Source organism: Primulina huaijiensis, chromosome 8 (assembly GCF_012295235.1).
Source record: "Primulina huaijiensis isolate GDHJ02 chromosome 8, ASM1229523v2, whole genome shotgun sequence".
Lineage (NCBI taxonomy): Eukaryota > Viridiplantae > Streptophyta > Magnoliopsida > Lamiales > Gesneriaceae > Primulina > Primulina huaijiensis.
Window position 1 is genome coordinate 19,646,305 of NC_133313.1, and position 18,171 is coordinate 19,664,475.

The window sequence follows — 18,171 nt, forward strand, 5'->3', positions numbered from 1 at the left end:
TACAAAATCGAGCAATTAAATATAACCATCGTATAGTTAATACACGCTTCAAATAGAACCTGGGCTGTTTGAAATCCCTGCACCTCCAAAATCATGTTTTACAAAAACAAATGAAGCTTGTCTCATCCAAAACAACAAATATGAAGTTAAATAAGCAACATATTCGATGTCTGTTTGACGATATCCCCATTGATAATCCGGTTATCAAAGACAGCAGCCCAAGGTTATGGTGGCGTTAAAAGAACGGCTCACAATACCTAATCGAAATCGAACTTAATCTTCTTCGGAACACTTTGGAGGCCTACCACCTGAAAGAAGTAAAAAGTCAAATCATTTAGTTAAAAATCTAGAAATCAAACACTTACGACACAGGTTAATTTATTTGATCAAAATATAGAATAGTTTGAGGTAAAGCACAAGGACTTCAAACGTATAAGGATTATATTATGTTCTCATGCCTGTAAATTCTTACAATTTCCGGACACTCGTAATCAATACCAGCAGCCTCGATCTGCTTTCGTCTTTTCTTATCTCTTTTCAGTATCCCCGTTACCAATTTCTGCTGCTGCTCAAAAGTTTTCTCCTGGACGTGGTAGGATTCAAGGAAAAAATGATTCAGAGTTTAGAAGTGTTTTGTTTTGTGTAAGATTTGTGCTTTGACAAACCGTACATCTATCTTTCAACAAAATGCATAATATGTTCAAATTAAGTTTACACCTTATCTTGACGACTCCGCTCGATCTGAACCCAATCCAAGGGTTTATAGGAGCGGTTCACGCCTTTCCATCTGAAACAGTTGAGTCACATTCAATTACCAATTCAGCGAGCCTCCGAGATTTACATCTTTACCAGTAAAAGGATGCCTAGTTTAAGCGTTGACACATCGTAAGACAGTTCAATTCCAAGATCATGCCCATGTTATCATATACTACATGGAACTAGCTCAATTGGTATCAGGATTGTTGTCAAGATCTATATAAGTCCAGGAGGTCTTGAGTTCTAATCTTGGAGAGGTAAAAACTCCAGTGCCTGGGCTGGATAAGTCCTATGCGAAATGGTGCGTGGGTATGGGCCGAGGTCCATGCTATGCCATGGCACATGCCCGTTACAATAAAATCCATTTATTCATGTAAAAATAAGATATCCCCAAGTATGGTTTGCAGAGGAAATTTCTTCCAACATTAGCATCATTACAACCAGAAAATGGGATGACTACGCAATAGCATAATAAGGGGATTGCAAAGTTATTACTCACATTTGTGGATGAACCCGTTCCTGGGGAACGAGACTCACTTGCAACAAATGCTCGTACATTAAATAATTATGCATGCAATCGACGACAACTTTGGCAACCTGCAGTTGAGAACAAAGAATGAAAACTCAGAGAATGAAAAGCACATCCCAAGCAAGTTAGATCATAATATCTTTGCACAAATTCAACCTCTGGAGATTCGAACTCAATGAATCCAAAATGCTTTGACTTTCCGGTCTGTAATGTAAGATAGAAAAGTAAATCAATATGGACACAAAATTCTCTTGTTGATGACATGCAACATTACCAACAAAGATCAAATACTGATGAAGAGCTATCATACTGGAATCAAAGTTTCGGATCCGCAAAAGTAAATACAAAATACAGCAACAAAAAACCGACCTTTCTATTCCTCGCAATTCTAAGGCGCTTGACAGAACCAAACTGCTTGAAAAAACCTGAAAATGGATACAGACTTGAGGGTAATGCAACACAAAACAAACACTGCTGAAGTAAATTCAAGAATTCGACAAATACATCTGCTACAAAAACGAAAAACCAATACCTTCCATCTCATTCTCATAAAATCCATGCGGGATTCTTCCAATATACAAGATGGTTGCTTTCTTCTCTTTATCTTCAATTTTCAGAATATCCCTCGCTGGACCACCCTCGAGCGGCTAATTTTTCCAAACAAAAAGTCAAAAACATGTTTACAACTCGCAACTTACTAATCGACTCTAATAGATTGACAGGCAGTAGCATACCAGGAAATCACGCGTTTCCTTTTTCGAAGCAGAGATATCAGCAGCGGCCTTCTTCAAATTCTTGGCGATCATTCTCTTCTTAGCTTTTGTCCCCATTTTTCTTCAAACAAGAATACACTTGTTGATCGAATCTATGCAAATTAACGAGCAGTTCATAATAAACGGGAAGAATAATTAACCCTCTGTTTAGCAGCCCTATATTTCATAGGACTTGAGGAGATTTGGAAATAAAATTTTCATTTTTAAGTGTACATTAGCACGATTTTACAATACAGAAATCATATTTAAAGGGACTCGGCGAGATTTTGTTCCAGTAAATGAAATCCTATTAAAATTGACGAATTTGATGTGATTTGGATTACAATGAACAACAAACCTTCGATTAACAAACAAATCATTATATAAATTAACGAATTTTACCTCAAACTTCAGCCTTTTGACAGCCTTTCGACTTGATTGCACAAATTTCAACGGCACCGGGAGGGTTTTTCCACAGCCGTGGTAGACCGCAGTGGGCAAAGAGAGGCTGAGTGTTCACTCAACCTATTTTAAATTTTTTTGTTTTTTAATGTTTTTATCATAATCCAGTAAGGCCCATTGGGCCAATTCACAATAAATCTTGTAATGGTTGATATCCACTATGTTTGGCATAAATAATTATAATTTTGTGGCCTGAAATTGTAATATAAATATGAATATATGATATAATATATACTTCAAGATTAAGTATAGTTTATTATATAAAAAATAATATTTTTTTATGAATAAGATCAGATTAGAGATATATATCATAAAATAGACCCGTGAGACGATATCATAGAAGTTTTGCCTTGATTAAGTATCATGTGAGACGGTCTCAAATATTTATATCCGTATACGAGTTGATTCGGTCCATATTCACAACAAAACTAATATTTTTGACATACAAAATAATATTTATTTTAATGAATCAGGTTAGGTTGATGATCCATTATTTCATTGAGGCAAAAACTTGTGTGAGACGGTCTCACATGAGACCCACTCTTTCATTGAAGTTTTGTGATTTATGAGATTAGTAAGAAACGATAAAAATAAATTTTTTTTATTGATAGCAGATAGATGATTATCCTTATCAGAATAAAAAATAATCGTGATTAAGATTAATATCTGCTATTGATACGAAATTAACAATTCTTAATCATTATTTATTCGAACCCTCTTTTTGTTTTCTCCCATGTTTATTTTTAAATTTAATTTAATTAAAAGTTTTTATGTTTTTCCGAGGGAAATATACAGGGACGAAACTTACGTAGCACGAATGGGAAAAGGCGGCAGACTCGAATACAAGGGTAAACTCTTCGCGGAAAAGTTCCCATATTTCCCGCTGCCATTTCGTCATGTCAATGCAGGTGCGGCGTACAAGTTCAGTTTGATTTGTTAACAATTTAGTCCGCACATGTTTCCACTGTATAAGAACTCGGGCTGGACACCAAAAGAACGAATTGGAGCAGGTATTGACTTGACTTGTTGTTTGGGTTCACTTTGTTTACGATGCTTTCAGAATGGTCGATGTCATCTTATCTTCATATTTATGTTGATGGGTTTGTTAGACATTGCGAAAAAAAAATCACTGTTGATATTTGATATGTTTGCGAGAAACTATCTGCACTCAATCATCATGAATCGTTAGGCCCTCGTGTTGAAGAAATGGAGAAATCTTTTAGTGGACGGACGCGATTTGGACTGTTGGTATTATATATATAGGTATAAAATTATTGGTTGGAATACTTGAAGTTTTCGAAACGTGCCATCACTCACTATAGTTAAGAGTGTCATAAAGTAAGGCAGTTGTCCCCAAGACAAGCGCCTCCACTCTTATCTTGAGGTAATTGTTCATAGAGCCTCAATTTAATGAAAGTCTTTCATAAGTTCTAGTTCGAAATTATGTTGGGAGCATGAAGGTTTGCAATAAAATTATCTAGGCTTTATAATTCTGCTGTATGGGCTTGAATTTTTAGGATTGACAAATGTTTGTCAAAATATTCGTTTTATCTCAGTATTATCACTGGCAACAATGAAAGGAATATTGGTAGCACCCGTAGTTCAAGAATTTTGAATGAGCATTATAGCATCAAAATTTGTAACTGTGGCTACGATGTTTTTAAGTAGTACTTTTAGGAACCACGGTTTTGTTTTTTGGTGGACTTGGTGGCATTAACTTTTAAGGTGGTGTGTAGGACTGCATATAGTTGTCATGGCAATGTGAATGAGTTGCTGACAGATTATGTGCTTGGCATATCCTGAGTAAAATGAGGTTTTTGTGTCTCCTTGTACAGGAGGGGTTGTTGGACAGTTTTGTATCATAAAAATTCATAAAACAATGTCATAAGAAAAGCTTAAACTATTATATGGATATCATCTTGAAGTACTCTGCTGATATTGTCTACTTCCTCGCACTCTATCTCTGATATTTGATCTGGAGTTACATATAGAGGATTCCATGTCTCAATAGAGGCTCTTGTATTTTATCCATGAATGGCATGAGTCACTCAACCATTGACATGGGTAAATAAAGTGTGAAATATCTCATAATCTTTCGTGGATATTATCGTGAGATTGGTGCCTGCCTTCAATAAAATTTCCACTCTTGGATTTCTAAGCAGCTGTATAATATCAAGATCCTTCAGTAAGTCCTGTATAAGACATTGATATCACGTTTAAGGAGTCTGTGGAATGAGGGGTTCGCCTATTCCTTTTTTCAATCTCATTTGACCATTTCTCATCAACTATAATTTAACACTGGCAACTCACACTTCAGAGTTTGATGCCTCTTCCATATCGAAGTGCATGTGCCATCATTTTTCCTCCTTTGGCCTTCTATATAAGTATCTTCAGTCTCCTGATTGGCAGAACTAGAGTGGCATGCCTATTATCCTTGTGCTTTCCACTCGTTGTGGACATTGTGTTGTTTGTTACATGAATTAGAAATACTATTGATTTACCGTTGTCTGTTGCGGCTTTTGACTTATTGTTTTGATCCGATACTGTAAGAAAGTTGGTTGGCTACTTGGCTTCTCGCCTTCTTTCAACTTCCATCATTCATGGAATAAAAGCATGGATTATCACATTGTGTATCACCTGAAATTAAATGTAGCATTGACTTCATCACACTTGCAGGTACCACCTCCTTTAACTTAACATGTTTTGACATGAGAGGTACTGGAGTCGGTATCACTGGTTGTAAAACTCCCTTTAGGATGCATCGGTTTGTCCATCCACGATGAGCCTCAATCTTTCATCAGGTTTGGTCTGGATTTTTTTCTCTATCAGTAAAAATTCCTATTCAATTGACCGTATCGCATGGCTAGATCATCATATATAATACAGCCCTATGTATCACCAGTATCCAAGTTTCTGAATTAAAATAGTGAACTTCGTTCTATTAACTGGAGTGTTTAGTGGGAAACTTGATTTATGAGTTGATGTGATTCGAACTTCCAAATACAAAAGCATTAGTCATATATAAACTACTCATTGGTCATAACTAATGGAGATTTTACCCTTATTATCCTACACACACTATAGCTAATATGTACACACATAACATGTTCGCAATTATCACTAGCGACTCTTTACAGGCGTTATGTGCATATATCTTATATTTTTTGTGTTAAAAGTTTTTGTGTTATTTTTTCATGTAATGCTTTCTTATAATAAATTTTTATATTAGAAATGATATGACCATTTAAAATTTTGGATAAAGATTAAACATAATATTTTAGCAGTTTTAAAATTTTTGGAAATTTGATATGTTAGGTGATAAGAATACATAAATTTACTAAAATAGATTTTTATAATATTTTTTCTTAAATCAAACATGATAATTTTTTTTTTTTTAAATTAATGATTTTTTTATTAGGAATCTATCTAGAAAGATTAAAATATAGATAAATATAAGTTTGATTTTTATTTTTTTTAAGTTTATTTATAAGAAAATAAAAAAAAATTCATCGATAAATTCATATAATGAGGATATTATTGTAATTTTATATAAAGCTTCACCAAATAATTAGAAGCTAGTTGAATAGTAAGATTCTTAGAAAATCCCAATTTAAATAATTAGGAATATAATTGAACTTCAAATAATATGTGAGATAATTAAAATTTAAATAAGTCATGGAAACAGATAATTTAAGAATATATCATGTGGGAATGGTTAAATAAGCTAATAAATCTAAGCAATTAAGTATATTTTTTTCAGATGCACTTAGAAATACGACCAAATGTCTTTAACAACAACAATAATAATAAAATCACGTGTTAGTGAGCGTTTTGGAAGTCAACTTCAACGAAAGAGAATCTCGGAAGGCAAAGTGAAATCGAATATGGGGTAAATTCGTCTTGGCGTGACGAGTTTATACCTGGCCTAGCGGGTCTAAAAATGGGTCCGAGGTGATTCTCTTCTGGCCTGTCTCGTCAAAATATGTTATATATTTAAAAATATAAAATGTATATGTATATATATTATTAATGATATAATTATATTATTTATACTAAATAATTTATATCTTATCTATAATTTTAGTTTATAAATAAAATTTTTGGATTGAAATTATTTTATTTTATTATTATATGATTAATATGAAAATGTATTATTGCAATTTTTTTAGGTATTAATTAAATACAAGTCGATATATTTTAACTTGTGATACTATTAATTTTGTTCTGACTATTATTAATATAAATTTTGACACATAAATTTAATGATTAAATATATGTTTAATGACTCGTTGCCATTCCTGACTGCAATGGTATCTTCCTTCATATTGTGAAAAAAATTACAGAAGACTTTTCCTTTAGAGTGGGTCTCATGTGAGACCGTCTCACGGATTTTAATATGTGAGACGGGTCAACCCTACCCATATTCACAATAAAAAGTAATACTCTTACCATAAAAATTAATACTTTTTCATGGATGACCCAAATAAGAGATCAGTCTCACAAAGACGACCCGTGAGACCGTCTCACACAAGTTTTTGTCTTTACGTTATTGTACTCATTATTAGAATGAGATCTTCTTTTATTGCAAGAGAAAGGCAATGAGATTTCCTCTTAACGGGATAAGGGAAACAAGATTTTCCTTTATCTCATATAAAATTTAACAAAATTTTCTACGTTCAACTCAAGGATTGTTAGATTTTCTTTTGATAAATAAGTTATTCCGTCGATCTCCACATATTTATAAGGGGGTTTGCGTCCCGGTGTTACCTCAATTCCAAGAAGTCCTTTGTTTTAGTCCCATGAGTCAATAACTTAACGAGGCACTCCCTTAATGTGCTGGGATACGACCACTCGATTTCCCATTTAGTTTTTGTTTTGGGACTTTAATTTTAGATGATTTGAATGGGAGTAGTTTTAAAGTGGGAGGAATCAAGGGTATCTCTTGCGTCCGACCATTCATGAGATATTCCTCCGAGTTTCAGTGTGTGCCTTTTTTGTGAATACAGTTCTATTTCTTAATATCCGTCTTTGTTCCCTTTTTTTTTTGTATAAAAAAAATACCTCCAATCCCCCAAGGAATTGATTGTTTTACAGCCGCGTTGCTGTATACTTGAAATGATTGAAGAAGCCGGTGTATTTCTGGTGACATGATAACATAATCAGACATAATTGTTCAAGGAAGAAACAATGGCCCATTTGCCACCAAAGAACTCTGACAAATATATACATGTAAGTAATACCAGTGTAAAACACATTCATTGAATACATCCCTTATTGTTACCTATTCTGCCAACACATTTGTATTCTTGAAAAATGGCTCAGTTGTGAGCGTAACATGAAAAAAATCTGAACTACGGAAAAAATGGTACTTTTTTATGGCCCCCTCTTTCAACAGAGTACTCATGCTCTCTATAAATTATGTGTCTGCCGCTCATGTTAACTTGCTCTCAGGTTAATGAGGAGAGGAGGAACAAATGAATGGGTAAAAATTTTGTTAGCTGTCATATCTAGTCCTATTTTATCAGGTTTTTGTCTTCTCTTGGGGCAGATACAGGTCATTAACCCCTTTTTGTATCTTACCCCGTAGCATACACTATTGTTGCTCATTAGGCTTAACCATCTTACTTGCAGGATGATGCAATCTGGAACTTAGCGGTCTTGGTGCTCGAGCTTTCTGGTCAAACCCTCTGACGCATACGAACCCTGAGATGCATTTCAAATTACATCAATTAGTGGAGAAATAAGGATAGTTGTCTGCATGGGACTATGAACAAGATGCTCAATGGCATCGATATAGCAGAGATGGGTGGGATATTAATGCAGTATATACCTTTCCAGAAGCAGTACTGGATACCTTCAGTTGTCAGGCCTGGCAAGCACAATAGTATTTCTGTAAGCCAGAATTTCTTTTTATATTTCATAGTTTTATGAAATTTTATTTATTTACCTTTGAAAATGGTCGTGACAGAGGTCCCAAAGAAAACTGTCCGTCTTGGCAGGTTCCATAACAAACTTCTTGGAACAACGATAGGATTCATACTGGATTCATGATCCGCGAAAACCTGAGTACAATTAATGATATGTTATCTCCAATTTGCAGAAATGAATTCACTTTCATCTCCGCGAAGATAAATGCAGAATCCTCTTGTGCAGTTTACAAATAGGGAATATTTCTCCAATATTTTGGAGTGCATTGTTACATATACAGAGCTCTTAAGAACATGAATTGTGTTACCTCATTGACCTGGAAATATGTGCCATTAAGCGGGAAACTTCCTCTCATTGCTGTCCTGCAAGGTATCTAAAAGGAGGTAGGCAATTCAGCAAAAATAAACAGAAGAAAAGGGAACCTAATGGCTTATAATTTTGTTTGATCATTGATGATTTTTCACATGTGTGCCCACCAGAATTGTGCCTCTGACCGTTTGAGCCTGTGCTTCTCTTGAACTGCTGCAAGAAAAGCATGTTTTCTTGTCGCACATGCTACCTCCTTCCTGAGATTCGCATTTACTTTCAGGAGGTTTAACTGAGTCTGATGTCTCACCTGGTTAAGATAAAGTTGATTTAGGTATGATAATAGCTATTTTACTGAGATAATCGAGTTATAGTTTTTCTGCGCCTATAATACGACTCTATTCTTTTCTTTTGCTGAGGCTCATTTATTTTGTCTGTGTCAGTGAGAGGAGAAAGGGAAGGGGAAAATTTGACCATAGGTTTATTATATAAGCATTATAAATCATATATATAATATTTTAGCCTCTCATACCATTATGGCAAGAAATGCCTTTGTATTTTCATGCGGGTGAGATTGAACTGTATTAAGTGATTAATTTTATACTAGGTACCTGGTGTCCATATAGCAAGAAGGTATGGACTTGGATCATCAGGTTCTCGTTTGTCCAGCTAAACATTTTAAGAGTTATGGTCAGAGGAGTCATTGCATATGATCTTCAAAATTAAACCAAGACAAGAAACAACTAACCCCTTTCAGTATGGGATGTGAATTCGGGAGTTCATAGCTGCAGGAATATGAATCATTAGTAACAGAAATTTATCCTTCTAGTTACACACTTACATCTAGGCTCAAGATGCTTGATATGGTCGTGATACTTAAGGGAGCAATAACTATGCTATTTTCTGAGTTTGTTTCCTAATAAATTATTAAGGGAAACCATAAATCACTCACCTCTCGCTATTTTTAATAAAAGAAAAGGACTTCTGAAATGTTTAGTAAGCTCTTTCTAGTTTGATTGCTAAGTTTTAATTTCATTATCCAGACCGCTACACGAGATAACATTTTTTGACCCAACATAATTTTGAATGTCACGTAAAATTTCCTCTGTTAGATATCCTACAGTTTCTTCCTTTTCTTATGTTCTAGCAAGAGACTATTACTTACACTTGATGCTCTGTCCGCAGTCGACTCACGTTCTTCAGTTTGGGCATTGGAATAGAAGCAAACTCTGGACTTAGAGCAACTAAGGCTTTGGACATGTCTCCTTGCATTTCCTTTTGCAATTGCATAAAGCTCTGCAAATTTGATGTGAATTCTTCAATGTTGAGCTTTATGACTGGAATCTCATCAGGATCCTCATAATATGCATCCTCGATGTCTCTTTCTGTCAATTCTGTGGGTGGCTCTGGGGTTTTTGGTTCCTCAATGATTGGTTCACTGTTTCTCATTGAATCCTTCCCTTTCTCCGAATTGTCCTCAGATAGAGGAAGTGGCACAGGCTCCATGGTCATGTTATACATTTGGTTAGCGCTTGTTGGGGCGGATGAACAGACTATATGTCTCTCCTCGGTCCCTGGAAGAGCGAGTCTTGCGCTGCCCCAAAAGCATCCGCCAATCAATATTCAAAGGTTTAACAATCAAAATAAGCTTTCTTTCATTGGAAAGCTTCATGTTGTACATACGTTTGAGACATATTAGACGACTAACCTTGCATAAGCACTTGCAAAATGTCGGCATTCACCCCTCATTGGACATGCGTTACAGTTTGGGTCTCTCTTTGTGCAGAAAACCTGTACTCAAAATTTAAGAAAATAATCTTTCGCGAGACATGTTTCACGTGGTTGGCTTGCATTATGATCACCAAGTGGGACTGGCAATCAATTGTCAAATATAGGATCTCACCTTTCCAAATGTTATCAGTTGGTAATGCAGCTCGTACCTGTGATTCCACAACCAAAAATTAGTGGATCATTTTGGGTCGGCAAATATAGGTATGAAATCCTTCTAATTTAATTAATTTTTAAGCTTAGTAAAATTACAAGGATTCTTGATCCAAATGGCAGAGTCTGGGCCAAAGATATTTCTGGATCGATTCCAAAACTGGATATCTGCATAGAAACACATTTAGTTTCTGTAATGATTCACAAGATCTTATACTAATTGCTTTATATATACTTACAGTTCAAGGAGATGCAATTGGAGTGACTCAGGAAGAGGTCGGAGAGGAACCCAACCAAGTCGTACTGCAATCCGTCCAACGTTTGTGTCAACCTAACATGAAGACTAGTCAGAAGAATATTTCTTTTGTTTTCCCTTTATACATGATCTGTACAGGTAACTGCACTTACTGGAAAAGCAACATTACGAAGTGTTAATAAGCGTACACATTCCACGCTCTTTAAGCCCAATCCTCGTATACTTAATAGATAATCCCTGCAGGAAAAATTGTTGATCAAGGGAGAGTATGATTATCTTTAGAAAAAATTGGCATGCCTCCTGCTATATATGTTTCGAGATGGATGATCGGACTAGCTTTTCCGAGGAGACTTACTTGACTTTGTCTGGTTGAACATCTCTCAGCCATTCAAGGTCCATTCTTTCATGGTCTTGAACAAGTCGATTGAGAAAATCCTGCATAATATCCAAGGAATGCAGATTCCAGTGAAGTATGCGGTCGAACTTATCATTAATTGTTTTTAATATTCCAATAAATACCTTAATTCGCTCTGCTAGCATGTTGTTCATTCCTCTTTCCTTGATTGTTTCAGATATCTCACGAACATCAGCATTTCGTAATGCTTCATAATCTATGGAGTCCATTGTGTCCACATTTCTGGCTCTCATTCCAGTTTCTGATTGCACCTTCTTTCTCAAGGCATCCCAATTAAATGAATCTGTCTTTTCCTTCTCAGCCTTTTGCTTGCTTACATGTGAAATTTTGGTGCCGATCTTACTGGATGGAGGACCGTGCGAGGAATGTACTTGGCTAATTTCTGATGATGCAGGAGTTATATTTTTGGAGCGTTTCTGATTATCTGCAACAAAATTTCACTGTAATCAGTTTTTCCATATAAAGACAGTAATGTGGATTTATTTCTATAATTTACCAATTGGTAGTTTACTGGACACTTCAGCCGGTCTGCTGGGGTCTGTCAGAAATTTGTGTTCTCGCTGAAAGGTCTTCTGGGTTCCATTTTTCCTATAATTGACAACATGTTGGTCTTTTCTGCTCTGAGAACATGCCGATAAATAAGTTTGCTGTTCAAAATGTTCATTCAAAATGCCATAGTCCGCCGTTGATGGCTGTAACTTTGGTTTTCCTATATGTTGAGCGATAAAATTCCTTTCAACATTCTGTCCTGAAGTATCATGTCTGTTTTCTACACCTGTTCCATTAGTAAGATTAGCATCTGTTGAGGCCATAGAAGATATGCTTCCTTTTCCAGATACGGTGAGAATATCCCCTTCCAATTTTTCCAAACTCTTTGACATGTTTGGCCAGGAACTAGTGGGCAGGGTAACAGGTCTCTGATGACGCAGCACATTGGCAGCAAATGGATGAATGCATGCACTTTCACTGGTGGTCAGCTGAGTAAATTGTTCGTGCATTGGTTTTTCAAATTGCTGGTGACCAGGCATGGTTCGTGTAATTGGAAATGAACTTCCAATTACTTGTAACTGACATCGCTTGAATGCAGCAATTCTTTCACCCTGCTCATAAAAACTTGAAGGACCATGGTTTCTGCTGAAATTTCCCCCAGTTATTTGATCTTCTGCTTCTGAATTTGATCCTGAACTGGATCTGATATCTTCAGAGGCTTGAAAAACAATAGATTCCGAAGAACTTTGTGATGAAATCATGTCTTCCTCAATTTTTTTGGTCTGATCATTTAATATATAGGTTCTTCTGGTTGTGAAAATTTCTGCCCCGCATTCAGATGATTCACTGGAAGTCACGGAGCTGGGGTTATACACCGGTTCCCTTATCATTCTATGCTCATAAGACGTCCCATCTGGATATGTTATGCGAAATTTTTGTTGTTCAATCAATGAACTTTGCCCATTTTGGCAGCATGATTCTCTTATAGATGTTGTTTTTACTGGGAACTTGGCTGCTAGATGCATGAAAGCAGAGCTGCAAGCAAGGAAAGACATTATGTAAATGTGATTAGCTCCTGTTATCTTGAAAGGCTCTGAAGATTTTGCTAGGAAATCGATTTTACCTTGAAAGATGATCTGAAACATTTTGTGTGAGGAACACTCCTATCACCGAGTCAACAACTGATCCTTTCCATTTGGAAAATCGCCTGTCTCCTGTGAAGATGCAATTCAATCAAGGTTATACCACCACGGATTCATACAATTCGATCAGGTAAATCCAAAAAATTTATGGTCCTTGTTGGGTTTGAAGAAAATATATTGAGCTGGATTCTTTAATTCGAATTTTAGTGTCTTGATAATTACTCAAAATAATCTTATGGTATAGTGCTAATGATGCAGTGGTTTGGAAGCTAATACCTTGAACTAGATGCATCCTTGCGATAAATGAGTCTGCTCGATTACGAAGGACTTGTCTTTCTTTCTCCCACCATTGTTGTTTGTCATCCTCCATTGTTCCTGCACTTTCACTTCCTTCCTTACCCATTAGAAGGTTCCACAGCCTATTTGTCTCTGGATCAAGATCCACTTTAGGTCGCAGCCGGCGCTTTTTGATCAGATCATAAGAAACAATAGCACCATCTCCTCTATATGGAACAAGCTCACTTCGCTCTTCCTGACCAATTTCCTTGCCACCGGTATTGATGTTTAGACCTTTCATACGGTCTATGATATAATCAACTGAAGATGAATTTCTCAACTGTTCTTGTGACCCTGCTCAGCAAAATGATAGTTTTAATTTAAAGAGCATGTTCAGCTTAGTTATGGGGATGACTTATGAAGAGATGGATACCTGTGAATGACTTGGGCGGACGCCCACGACCTCTTGAATGCGCGATCGGTTGCGGCAACACTTTGTTTATACTGGACAATTTGTCAGATGTTTGTCCAGCTATCTGTCTCTTAACTGGCACACGCGCAAGATAATTTACTACTTCATTTCCTCGAGTAGTAGGATCTCTTTTGGATGCAGATTCCAGATTCCAGTTAGTGACTGTAGCAAAAGAATTGGTGCTTTGGGCTTGAGTGAGGTGATTGAAAGTTTTCTGTGCCTTTTCTTTTGCATGAAAATGAGGCGAAGTATGTCGCTGCTGAAACTTGCCTTCAAAATCTTTGGACTTCACGTACCAGTTGCAACTGACCTTGTTGAGTTCATCGTTTTGATATCCGCAGGTGCATCCTTTGATGTCAGAATTTGGTAATCCATCATTCAGGTAAATTGCGGAGCTCTGTGCATGGAGACTCTTACACTTTGCGTCCATTTGTCCTATGTAATCTTCAACAGTTGTAATCCTGGAAGACATGCTGGATTTGGTTCCATGAATTATGCCCTCAATCCTCCTCTTTTTCATAGTTTCTGAAACATTTAGACATATTTTGCTGCTATCACTGCTAGCATGACTCGTGTTAGAAGACCACAGTTGAGATCCCATCAACGTGACAGTTTGAGGTTGTGTCAGCTCGGTGTGGGAATAATCTCTATTGCATCCCTGATTCTCTTCGGCAGGCACCAAATCTTCTAAAAGTTCAGTTTTAGTATGAAGGTTCGGTTGCCTCATTCTGTCTGGGTTTGCTTCATTGGAATTTGCTTCAATGACAAGCTGAACAAGGTCTCCACTCGTAAGCTGATGCAAGTGACTGTATCCATTTTGGCCACCATTTTGGTTGACATTAGAATTTCTCGCATTCAAACTCCTTGCTATGATATTCAACGTATGGCCCTTTGAGGCAGGTGGCGAAGGTGTAGACGGAAGCGGCGATAACTCTGGAGGTGGGATGTGATTTACTGATTGGACACGATTGTATGAATTCTCTATTATATGTCGTGTAGATTTGGCTGCCTTGTTCAATTCTGTAACCCATTCTGTATTGGGAGAATCCAATTTCGAAGTTACAGGAACCTTGCTTCTTTCATCATCCTGTGTCTGGCTACCAACTTTTGTTGCCTGGCTGTCCCTTTCTACTCCATTTTTTAAGTTAAAGTTCAGTACTCTCCTGCATGATTTCACTGTGGGCCCGACATTAGATCCTTCAACATCCTTTGCAGCATCAGTTAATGGAGTTGTTGAAGTTCCAGTGCTGTTTTTCCACACATACTTTCTTTTTCCGGAAGGATTTTTATCTGCGGCTCTATTCCCTGAAGCAGCAGGCTTGGGAGTTCTTTTGGGTTTTCCTTCCACTATTACTTTTGGTCGATGTTTTTTTCTTTTGGGTGGTCTTTGCTGAGGTGTCTTATTCAGATCAATTTCTCCATTTCCACCATCGGAATGAATCTTTTCATTAGGTGGTGTTGAAATGACCATAGATGATGTGCCTGGATTGCTGCTCAATTCATCATGCTTTCCCTCAATTATTTCAGAAGGCTGAATGCAGACAGCGTCATCTTTCTTAAGTTTTTCTGGAGTCAAGCAATTGCTTGCAAAGAACTTTGGTACTTGCATGGGCTGGTTGTTTTTCATCTGCTTTTGCAGATCTGGTGTTACTGGCTCGAACTGAAAGGGCATGGTTCCACTTGAGGATGCCCCTTTTAATCTTTGAGGTAAATTCAGGTTACGGTCAGCATGGTAAGGGACTGTAAATGTATCTGCCAAAATGAAGCATTCTAATTGTTAACTCGATTTTAAGTCCTAAAAAACAGTAAATATACATTTTTACATGAAGTGGATACAATTTTTTGTGCTTCAAAAATTGAAATTAGAAGCTGAGGCTCATATATTTCATACACAGTTGTCGAGTGAGAGACACTCTGCTACAGGAAACGGGTAAGAAACATTATCTTGTCATTTGAAACAGATACACAGCTATTGGCTAAGAGTACGGAAACATAAACAGACTAAGATTATCTGATTCCTACAAAAGAAAGCTCAGAACATGTATCGAACTTATAATTTACTTACTGGTCGAAATTTGTTGTAGGTTGTGATGACCCTCTACGTGCCAGTTTTCATTCAAGATGTGATTTTGAAGGAGTATTGAACTGTTCGAATCATGCATCTTCCCATTGCTTCTGGCCAGAGAATGTTGATTGAAAATGGTGGAATTGCCTATAATACTTGCTGATCTGTTTGGTGGGCCATTGGTTAGAGTGGGAAGTGGATGTTTATTTGTTCCCATTAATTCTGCCAGAGAATCAACTTTTTGAGGAGGAACGACGTCTAAATTCTGCACGTAAGAGCCGACTGCTACACCATATGGATTCAAGATTCTGAGATTCTCAACCGGTGCAACATCTCTAAGACTATGCTCCAGCTCCCATCGGTTCTGCCCTACGAAACTGGTGGGATTCAAATCCTGAGGAATCCTATTACAAGTCTCGACAAAGGTAAGATCTTGCACGTCACGCCCCCGATTCAAATCTATAAAACTGGTTGAATTTAAATTCGGGGGCAACCCGTTGCAGGTTTCAGTGGGAGCAACATTATGATTAAGTTCCCCATGATTTAGCCCTACATGACTACATTGATTGAATCCAGGAGGCAGCTGATTACTAGTTTCATCCTGCAGGAGGTCGGTGTAAATTCCCAGCAAATCGCACCAGTTCTCTGCTACCGCCAGATTTTGCTGCATTTCAGCAGCAACATAACTTGATCTGTGCACACCAGGCTTTTCTGGTGTTGGAGGAACCCAAATATCTCCATTTTTCACCACTTCTTTTTCAAGGGGAATTGACATTCCCCTTTCAATGTTCATATTCGAACTTGCTGGTTCGATTTTCTAGGACACTTACCTAATCTGTTTTGTATATTTGTGGCACATATAACATCCCGACCTGAAATCCAAACCAATTTATCACTAAACCACGCAGCAAAACCACTGATTTGTAAGATTCACATGTGAAAAAAATGCATTATCCTCAAATCAAGATCAATTTAATAAATGCCATCTACTAATTCAGTTCCAAACATCACGCCTTTTTCTCTTTAAATGCTCTTATTACATGCGTGTATCTGTATGCTCCGTGTGTGCAATTTCCAGGTTTTACAGACCCGTCTAGCTGAATTAGCAAATGCACGTTTAAATTAAAACAGTAAATAAATTCAAAATAGAAAAATTGAATCAAAGTCAGGAAATCAGATACCACCATAATTGGAGAATCAGAGTGAATTGGTGGAATATTTAATTCCGAAATTGAAACATACCTCGGTGTAAAAATCCACAAAATCTTGGTAATAATTCTCCCAATTGATTCTGAGTAAAAATGCAATCGCACACTGATATTGGATATTAAAGCATGAAAATTTAATTAAAAATGTGAGACACAATTTAGAGAGAAAAAAATAATAATTATTTCATACAAATAAACTCATCGATCTCTCTCTATATATCCATGTTTTTATGTATGTATGTGTGCTTTTTGTGTGTGTATGCGTGTATTACCGGAGTCAATGCCGGAGAGCCAAGTCAGCTTTCGTTACGAGGAGAGTTTTAGAGAGAGAAAGAGAGACAAGAGAACAGTAGAGAGTGAGAAAAAACTAACAAACAAAAGCTAGTACAGTAAGGCATCCTCTATTTTTAAGAATAACAAAGAATTGTGGGGAAATTTTCATTTTCAGGAATGACAAAACTAAAATTTGCATATTTTGTATTGGTTGCAATAAGATGGAGCAAATGTTAGGTGGGGTGTTGATGGTTTCGCTTATTGTCTGAATTTCGATTACGAATCGTAAAAATCTCGAACGTAATCGTAAAAATCTCAAGCGTGCATATTGTGTTTATTGCGAGAACCTCGAAAACTGAGACGATCTCGTCTTCAACGTTTGATGTTTCAAACCGTATTATACTTTGGTCAAACAAGTTTCGTCTACACAAATTATTAAAAATTAAACATGTTAAGCATCATGATAAACAAATACAATTACTCATTGATAGAACATTTTAATCATCTATTTTTAGATTAAAAAATCATCAATATATTGTTTAATCATTTTTCGTGTTTGAGACATCGATTTCTTTTTTAAAAAAAATTGATGGATCGAATGCTTTATTAATGATTAATCGTATTTTGTTTATTCACGATGTTTAGTACATTAATTTTTAATAATTTATACATACGTAGCACAGTGTAAAACACAAGTATAGTACAAAAATTCTCCGTATTTTGTTACGGAAGTCGGTGGAAATAACTACTGTATTTATAAATTTTTTGCGTATTTTATTAATATAATATAGGATAACGACAATTACGTTGCTTTCTTGAAACGAGAAAAAAGAAAGTGGTTTTTTTCCTCGTATATATGTATATCTATACATATGTATTATTTTTATTTTAGTTATATATA

General features: G+C 36.3%; 2 protein-coding genes and 1 long non-coding RNA gene across 4 annotated transcripts; 1 reads left to right on the forward strand and 2 right to left on the reverse strand.

Moving 5' to 3' along the window:
- LOC140983620 (uncharacterized RNA-binding protein C1827.05c-like) lies at positions 1-2,577 on the reverse strand. 2 transcript variants are annotated; one of them, XM_073450742.1, is made up of 9 exons: positions 2,440-2,577; positions 2,020-2,119; positions 1,818-1,932; positions 1,655-1,710; positions 1,442-1,489; positions 1,256-1,353; positions 718-787; positions 473-583; positions 1-308 (listed from the first exon to the last, which is right to left on the reverse strand). In XM_073450742.1, the coding sequence occupies exons 2-9, from the start codon at positions 2,113-2,115 to the stop codon at positions 258-260; spliced, it is 645 nt and encodes a 214-aa protein (XP_073306843.1). In that variant the 5' UTR covers positions 2,116-2,119; positions 2,440-2,577; the 3' UTR covers positions 1-257. The 2 variants fall into 2 exon arrangements, with proteins under 2 accessions (XP_073306843.1, XP_073306842.1); XM_073450741.1 differs by having other exon boundaries at positions 2,020-2,150; positions 2,440-2,563.
- Positions 2,578-3,290: 713 nt separating this feature from the next.
- LOC140983334 (uncharacterized) lies at positions 3,291-7,700 on the forward strand. The gene is made up of 3 exons (XR_012176414.1): positions 3,291-3,509; positions 5,176-5,300; positions 7,594-7,700. It is a non-coding gene; the product is annotated as an uncharacterized lncRNA (long non-coding RNA).
- LOC140983333 (transcriptional activator DEMETER-like) lies at positions 7,681-16,582 on the reverse strand. The gene is made up of 20 exons (XM_073450333.1): positions 15,790-16,582; positions 13,686-15,476; positions 13,253-13,606; positions 12,958-13,048; positions 11,842-12,869; positions 11,450-11,769; positions 11,286-11,365; positions 11,083-11,167; positions 10,914-11,005; positions 10,774-10,842; positions 10,637-10,673; positions 10,442-10,524; positions 9,899-10,327; positions 9,482-9,518; positions 9,345-9,402; positions 8,904-9,043; positions 8,735-8,800; positions 8,447-8,561; positions 8,330-8,368; positions 7,681-8,202 (listed from the first exon to the last, which is right to left on the reverse strand). The coding sequence occupies exons 1-20, from the start codon at positions 16,580-16,582 to the stop codon at positions 8,093-8,095; spliced, it is 5,817 nt and encodes a 1,938-aa protein (XP_073306434.1). The 3' UTR covers positions 7,681-8,092.
- Between the last annotated feature and the right edge of the window lie 1,589 nt (positions 16,583-18,171).

What these genes read in the sequence shown, in the direction of transcription:
- LOC140983620 (XM_073450742.1), bottom strand. Translation starts at nt 2,115, where the DNA reads ATGGGGACAAAAGCTAAGAAGAGAATGATCGCCAAGAATTTGAAGAAG. An exon ending in AGGAAACGCGTGATTTCCTG is followed by an intron (nt 1,933 to 2,019) that starts GTATGCTACTGC and finishes TGGAAAAATTAG; the next exon opens with CCGCTCGAGGGTGGTCCAGC. An exon ending in GAACGGGTTCATCCACAAAT is followed by an intron (nt 788 to 1,255) that starts GTGAGTAATAAC and finishes CAACTGTTTCAG; the next exon opens with ATGGAAAGGCGTGAACCGCT.
- LOC140983333 (XM_073450333.1), bottom strand. Translation starts at nt 16,582, where the DNA reads ATGAACATTGAAAGGGGAATGTCAATTCCCCTTGAAAAAGAAGTGGTG. An exon ending in TTCGTAATGTTGCTTTTCCA is followed by an intron (nt 11,006 to 11,082) that starts GTAAGTGCAGTT and finishes TCTTCATGTTAG; the next exon opens with GTTGACACAAACGTTGGACG. An exon ending in TTTGCAAGTGCTTATGCAAG is followed by an intron (nt 10,328 to 10,441) that starts GTTAGTCGTCTA and finishes CTTTTGGGGCAG; the next exon opens with CGCAAGACTCGCTCTTCCAG.